Here is a 7,085-nt window from a genome sequence, read left to right as displayed (position 1 = left end):
AAAGGCTACCTGTGTTGCTTCTACCACAGCAGCCCTGACTGGCCTCAGCCAAATCTCTGCTTGCAGACCTCAGTTTCTCTAGCTGCAAAAAAAGGGACTGGGATTAAAATCAGGTAGCTGCCAACCAGAGCCTTACTCTGGTGTAGGCACCATGTGCCCTCACTTTATCGAAACCTCACAAATGGAAGAAATGGATGTTCGGAGAGGTCAGGGTACTCTGGGGGGTCCCACGGCATAGAAAGAGGCTGCGTTGTTAGCCCATTTTACAGATGAGGACATGGAAGTGGCACAAGAAGCTGAAGGATTGTTTGGTTCCAAAGATACACCAACCCCGTCTGACCACATTGCCCCTTGGAGAGCCAGTAGAAAGTTCTCTGGCCTTGCTTCCTCCAGGGAGGTGGTGTAGGGAACAAGCTGGGCTCCTAACGGTCTGTGACTTTACCTTTTTGGAGAAGCAAGAAGCCCTGGGCACTTCTGGGCCAGACAAAGGGGGGGGGCTGGGCCCCCATGGGGTCCTCATTCTCTAACCTTCCTTCCTGGCCACGCCCCCCCCCACTCTGGGTTCTACTTGATCTTCTCTCCTGAAGATACAAAGTGTGAGACCCCCCACTGGGAGAAAGACTGGGGAGTGGTCTTCTCAGCTGCAACTCTGAGTTAGGGCAGATGGACTCAGAGTGCCCATAGACTCCGGAGGCAGAATTTTCAAGTGAGGGATGCCTGGGTGGCTCAGCGGTTGAACATCTGCCTTTGGCTCAGGGTGTGATCCTGGAATCCTGGATTGCGATCCACATCGGGCTCCCTGTGGGGAGCCTGCTTCTCCCTCTGCCTATGTTTCTGCTTCTCTCTCTTTCTCTGTCTCATGAATAAATAAATAAATCTTAAAAAAAAAAAAAAAAGAACTTTCAAGGTGTGACTCCCCACTAAGCTACTTCCAGGAGGTGTGACCATGAAGAGGTCCTTATTTCTCAGAGTGTCCTTAAAGATGACCCTAACAATGAACCAAGAAAACATAGCCCAAGACTGGTTCTCCAAGGAGGCTACCTCTGTTATCTCAGCAGGCACCATGCCCAGACTGTGTGCTCAAGACTTCTCATCTGTAAAAAGAGCATAGTAAGTTTAAATAGATAATGCATGCAAGTGCCCAGCTCCTCAGGGGTCCGCGGAAGGGTAGGCACCTCGAGGGTGCAGACACCAGATGCACCCTCCCCTAGAAGGTTTGGTGGGTATTCTATTGTGGTTCCCAGCCACTTAGGCCAAACAGGCCACCTGAACCCGTGCCAGGGCCCGACGGGATTTGCTCACACCCCATCCTGATCCTGACCCACACAGGGAGCCCCTCCCTCCAGGCCCAGAGCAGTGGCCAGCGCTTGCCCTGTCGCAAGTTGGCCTGAAAGGGATTGTACAGTGCCTGGGAGAGTATCCCCCGGCAGGTCACGAAGGACATGACACCAGGAACACGGAAGGGTCTAGGATCAAAGCCACCCCTGTGCCTCCCAGAAGGACACGGGCTGCGTTGAGCAAGGGTGTCTAGAGCCCAGCTCCCGCGTGGGCAGCCAGGAGAGGAGCTCAGGCTAGTACCCCCGCAGCAGAGGGTGGGGGAACGCGCTCAGAGGCGGAAGGTGCGCGCGGAGACCCCCAGGGCGCCGGAAGGGGCGCGCGGGGCGGTTGGCCGCAGCGGGGGCGGTGGCCGTTGGCTAGCGGCGGCCTGGCCCAGGCGAAGTCAGGCGTCTGGCCGGGCCGTGGCCACCATGACCAAAGACTCGCCCAGCCCTTCGGGCGGCGGCCGCGCGACACCCAAGAAGCCGAGTAGTCCGGGTCCGTCGGCGGCGGTGCTGGAGGAGCAAAGGCGGGAGCTGGAGAAGCTGCGGGCGGAGCTGGAGGCCGAGCGGGCGCGCGGGCGGGCGGAGAGGCAGCGCTTCGCGTCCCAGGCGCGCCAGCTGCGGGAGGCGGCCGAGCGGGAGCGGCAGCAGCTGGTCGACCATCTGCGCTCCAAGTGGGAGGCTCAGCGCGGCCGGGAGCTGCGGCAGCTGCAGGAGGACGTGCTGCGGGAGCGCGAGGCCGAGATCCGGCAGCTGCTGCGCTGGAAAGAGGCCGAGATGCGGCAGCTGCGGCAGCTGCTGCACCGCGAGCGCGACGGCGTCCTGCGCCAGGCCCGGGAGCTGCAGCGCCAGCTGGCCGAGGAGTTGGTGAACCGTGGCTACTGTGGCCGCGCGGGGGCGCCCGAGGTCGCTGCTGCTCAGTGCAGCTGTCGCCTTCAGGAAGTGCTGGCACAGCTCCGCTGGGACACCGACGGCGAGCAGGCTTCACGTATCCGACACCTGCAGGCGGCGCTGGACGTGGAGCGCCAGCTCTTCCTCAAGTACATCCTAGAGCACTTCCGCTGGCATCCCGCTTTGCCCGGCTCCCACGATCCGCAAGCCTCGCACGCTTCGGAAGAGCCGCCCCCGCATACCGCCGGCGACGCCCACGGGCCCCCAAAGTCCGTCTGTGGACTCGAATCCCTGGATGCTGACAGCCTGAGCTCTGGCGTCCGCGTGCGCTCCCGCTCCCTAGACGTGGTGCCCGCCGGGTGCTCCACCTCCCCAGACGGCCTGCTCCACGCGCGCGCCGGCTCTCTGGATTCCTTGGCACCAGCGCGTTCCCGCTCTCTCGACAGCACCCTCAGTTGCCCCAAGGAATCCGAGGAGCAGGCCTCCTCGCCAGGCGCCTCCATCGTAGGCTCCCCGAGTCCCCCGCCGCCGCCATCCGAGCACAGGAGACCTAGCGATCCGCCGGGAGAAGATTCCGGGAGCCAGCCCTGCGAAGCCGGGACCCCCTCGCCGCCGGGCCTGGACTACCAGGAGCTGCTGAAGCAGAACTCGGAGCTGTCCGAGGCGTTGCAGGTGCTGGCACGCCGCTGCTCCAGCCTGCGGGAGGAGAACACGCAGCTGCGGCGCGCAGGCTTCCAGGACAAGTCGGACGACAAGGTGAAGCGGCTCAAGGTGAAGCACGCGGAGCTTACAGGCCTCGCGCGGCGCCTAGAGGACCGAGCCCGAAAGCTGCAAGAAACCAACCTGCGGGCTGTGAGCGCGCCGGTGCCGGGCGAGAGCCTCGCTGGCCTGGAGCTGTGCCAGGCGTTTTCCCGCCAGCGCGCCCGGGACTTGTCGGAGCAGGCGAGCGCGCTGCTGGCCAAGGACAAGGAGATCGAAGAGCTGCGACAGGAGTGCCACTTGCTGCAGGCAAGCGTCGCCTCGGGCTTCGGCAGTGGCCTGCGCCCTGGCGGGGGTGCCGCCCAAGCCCAAGCCCAAGCCCAAGCCCAGTGGCTCAACATCAGCGAGTTGGACCGGCTGCAGCGCGAGTCCCAGCGGGAGGTGCTGCGCCTGCAGAGACAGTTGACGCGGCAGCAGGCCACCAGCAGCGCCCGAGCCGAGGCGGACGGCCAGGGCGCACCGTGCGAGGAGGCGCGGCGCCAAGTGCAGGCGCTGGAGCTGGAGCTGGGCGCGCGGCGGCGCGACTGTGAGGAGCTGGGCGCCCAGGCGGCAGCGGCGCGGCGGCGCAGCGAGGAGGCCGAGACGCAGCTGCAGGCGGCGCTCCGCGAGGGGGCCCGGCTGGCCCAGGAGAACGCGCGGTTGCAGGCCCAGGCCGACTGGACGCGGAAGGTGGCGGCCGAGAACAACGACGTGCGCAGGCAGCTGGGCCGCGCGTGCCAGGAGCGCGACGCCGCCGGCATGCTGGCGGAGCAGCTGCTGCAGCAGGCGGCGCGCGGGCAGGACAGGCAGCAACAGCTGCAGCACGACCTGCAGAAGGCCCTGCACGATCTCCAGGCTGCTCGCGAGGAGATGCTAGCGCTTCACGGTCAGCCTGGTCGCCCTCTCCAGGAAGCCCCAGAGGCCCCCCAAGCCCCTGAGGCTCAAGTTAGAGAGAGCGGAAGGACCGAGCTCCAGCCGGGGCCTGAAGACCAAGCATCTTCACAGCGCAGCAGAGACAAGCGGGAGAGTCGGGAAGCTTCTCCGCTGGAAAGCCCAGTTGCCATCGGGGAGCCAGGCAGTGACCCTCAAGGGCCAGACAAAGTCCCAGCCAATCGACCTCTGGACTCCAGGTCCCAGGCTAAGAAAGCTAGCTCCCAGTCGAACTCTTCCTCTGAGGTGGAGTCCGTGTGGGCCACAGTGCCATCTTGTCCTACTCTGGATATGGACACAGCTAGCGAGGTGGAGGATCTCGAGCCTGACAGTGTGTCCTCCACCTTGGAAAGGGGGGACCCAGAGCCCCCCCTGGCTCCCAAGCTCAAGATCTTCCTGGCTCGGTATAGCTACAATCCTTTTAAGGGCCCTAATGAGCATCCAGAGAGTGAGCTGCCCCTGACAGCTGGGGACTATGTATATATCTTTGGGGACATGGATGAAGACGGTTTTTATGAAGGGGAGCTTGAGGATGGCCGACGGGGGCTGGTGCCCTCCAACCTGGTGGAGCAGATTCCAGACAGTGACATCCTGGGCTGCCTGCCTTCCAAATCCTCTGACTTTGGCCCCACTCAACTCCCACCTGGACAGGGCACGCGTTTGAAGGAGGACACTGGTCACAGCTTATTGCCTTGGAAAGCCCAGGAGGCTATGGACAAGGGGCCATGCCAGATGGTGAGGGCAGGCTCCCAGGCAGAAGTGGCAACAGAGATCTCAGATGCCATGATAGAAGACAGCTGGCTGGGCTTGCTGCGGTGTGTGGAGAAGAAGGGCTTCTCCAGACCCCTTCTGGGACCCCGAGGGGTTCTTTGCATGGCCCCCACGCAACTACACCTGCAAAGTGTTGCAGCCACATCGGCCAAGATTACCTGGGTGCACAGCAGCAGCAGCTACATCCACATGGTGTATCTCAATGACCAGGAGCATGCCCTGACCCCAGCAGGTGTGAGCTGCTACACCTTCCACAGCCTGCATCCTGGTGAGCGGTACGAGGCACGGGTGGAGGTGCAGCTGCCTTGGGACTTGCTGCAGGTGCACTGGGAAACAATGTCCTCTACCATCACCTTCAACACACCCCTGGCAGGACCCCCTGACCCTCCCCTGGATGTGCTGGTGGAGCGCCATGCCTCACCAGGCCTCCTGGTGGTCAGCTGGCTCCCCGTAACCATCGACTCTGCTGGGTCATCCAATGGCGTCCAGGTCACTGGCTACTCTGTGTATGCTGACGGGCTCAAGGTTGCGGAGGTTGCTGATGCCACTGCCGGGAGCACCCTGCTGGAACTTTCCCAGGTCCAGCTGCCCCTGATGTCCCAGAATGTCTCTGTGAGAACCATGTCACTTTGGGGAGAGTCCCTGGATTCAGTGCCAGCCCAGATCCCTCAGGACTGCTTCACCTGTCACCGGCTGCCAGAGACTTCTTCCTTTAACTACACCTGTGGTGACCCATCTATCTGCAGAGTCACTGTCCCTGTCTGTTCTCAGAGGCTGGCGCTGGCTCCCGTGAATGCCAAAACCAGCTCCCATACTCCTGGAAGCTGCGGGGAGCCCCAAGCCAAGTTTCTAGAAGCTTTCACTGAAGAGCCCCCAAAGAGGCAGTCCCCGATGCCCAGCCTGAGTCCAGAAAGAGAATGTGCAAGTGCAGGGTCTGCCAGCCAAGCCCAGGGGCTTACAGAGGCCCAGGAGGTCTTCAGAAAAGATCTGCTCTTCCAGCAGAGTTCCCCAAACCACAGACCACCTCTGCCCAGTGGCCAGTCTAGGGAAGAAGAAGACCACTGCTGGCACACGGGCACCAGACAAAGCCCTGCTTCTGGAGTCATTCATCTGTTTCCAGAGTGTAGGCTCAAAAAAGAACTGTATCCGGAAAAGCCTGCCCTTGAGAAGATCCTTAGGCAAAAGCAAGATCCCCAAGTGTTCATCCCTCCCCAACTGGACACCAGCCAACCATATGTGTCAGATTTCCATGACATTTTGCAGAAGGAGGAGGAGGAGGCGGTGTGCTTCAGTCTATGGGGCACAGAGAGGCAAGAGCAGAGAAAGGAGTTTAAGACTCAGAATGGGAGAGGTCAGGCTCTGAGGGGCAAGAGAGAGTGCCAGCTCCCGAAGTCCAGCCCAGCCCTTTGTCCAGCTCCGTCCAGCAAAGTCATTAAGATGTCCAGGGGTGCCCCCTCACCACTGGGGACAGGGGTGGACACTCTGGTCAGGGTCTTCGTGGCCCTCTTTGATTATGACCCTCTGGTGATGTCTGCCAACCCCGAGGTTGCAGAGGAGGAGCTGGCCTTCCAGAAAGGGCAGTTGCTGAGAGTGTGGGGCTCTCAGGACCCTTGTGGCTTCTACCATGGTGAATGCAATGGGCAAGTGGGCAACATACCTGGCCACCTGGTGGCCGAGGTGAAGGTGGGCACAGAGCAGACTGATGGGAGATGGCATTTGCCAGTGCAAGAGTACCTGCCACCTGTGGCCCACCTCGACGACTTTGGGGAGCTCACCAGCCCCCAGGGCTCCTTTCCTATGCCCCAAGGGAACCCGAGGATGTCACCACTGTGGACTCCAACAACTATGATGGCAGCTTTGGACTATGACCCCAAGGATGGGTGTGCAGGGGGCAGGGTGAAGGGCAAGCTTTCACTGAGGGCAGGGGATGTGGTCACGGTCTACGGGCCTGTGGATGACAAGGGATTCTATTACGGGGAGTCAGGTGGTCACAGGGGCCTGGTCCCAGCCCACCTCCTGGATCACCTTTCCTTCCATGGAGAGTGAGCAAGGCTCCCACCGGGGTAGTGGCCACTGGCCACCCACACCCCACCAGAGGAGAAGCAAGCACTGGGACCCTACCTCCAGAACCCCTCCTCATCTCCATGAGCAGCACTTGCTCCAAGCGTCACTGTGGGTAACTGATGGCAGTCCCCAGGTGTCCCCTAGCCTCTGAGAGGAGCAGGGCTTAAATCTAAACTGAGCCCAAAGAAAACCGAACAAGCAGCCCATGAGAGTCCGACAGGCTGTTTTGGAGTTGTCAGTGACCACAATGGTGTTTGGAGAAGTGCCTTTTTCTGTGCTCAGTATGCATTTTCTCTGGGAGTTTCTTTAGGATTTTCCTCCTCCATTGCCTTGTATGAAAGTCAGAGTGTCCTTACAAGAAAAGCCTGCCTC

General features: G+C 61.3%; 1 protein-coding gene across 1 annotated transcript; it reads left to right on the top strand.

Annotated features, from left to right (window-relative positions):
• Positions 1-1,748: 1,748 nt before the first annotated feature.
• Positions 1,749-6,695, top strand: LOC121475747 (RIMS-binding protein 3A-like). Its single transcript, XM_041729288.1, has one exon. The coding sequence runs from the start codon at positions 1,749-1,751 to the stop codon at positions 6,693-6,695; it is 4,947 nt and encodes a 1,648-aa protein (XP_041585222.1).
• The last annotated feature ends 390 nt before the right edge of the window (positions 6,696-7,085 follow it).

The sequence above is a fragment of the Vulpes lagopus genome, chromosome 14 (genome assembly GCF_018345385.1).
Source record: "Vulpes lagopus strain Blue_001 chromosome 14, ASM1834538v1, whole genome shotgun sequence".
NCBI lineage: Eukaryota > Metazoa > Chordata > Mammalia > Carnivora > Canidae > Vulpes > Vulpes lagopus.
This window is presented reverse-complemented; position numbering and strand designations above follow the sequence as displayed.

Coding starts and splice junctions, on each gene's coding strand:
- LOC121475747 (XM_041729288.1), top strand. CDS start 1,749: ATGACCAAAGACTCGCCCAGCCCTTCGGGCGGCGGCCGCGCGACACCC.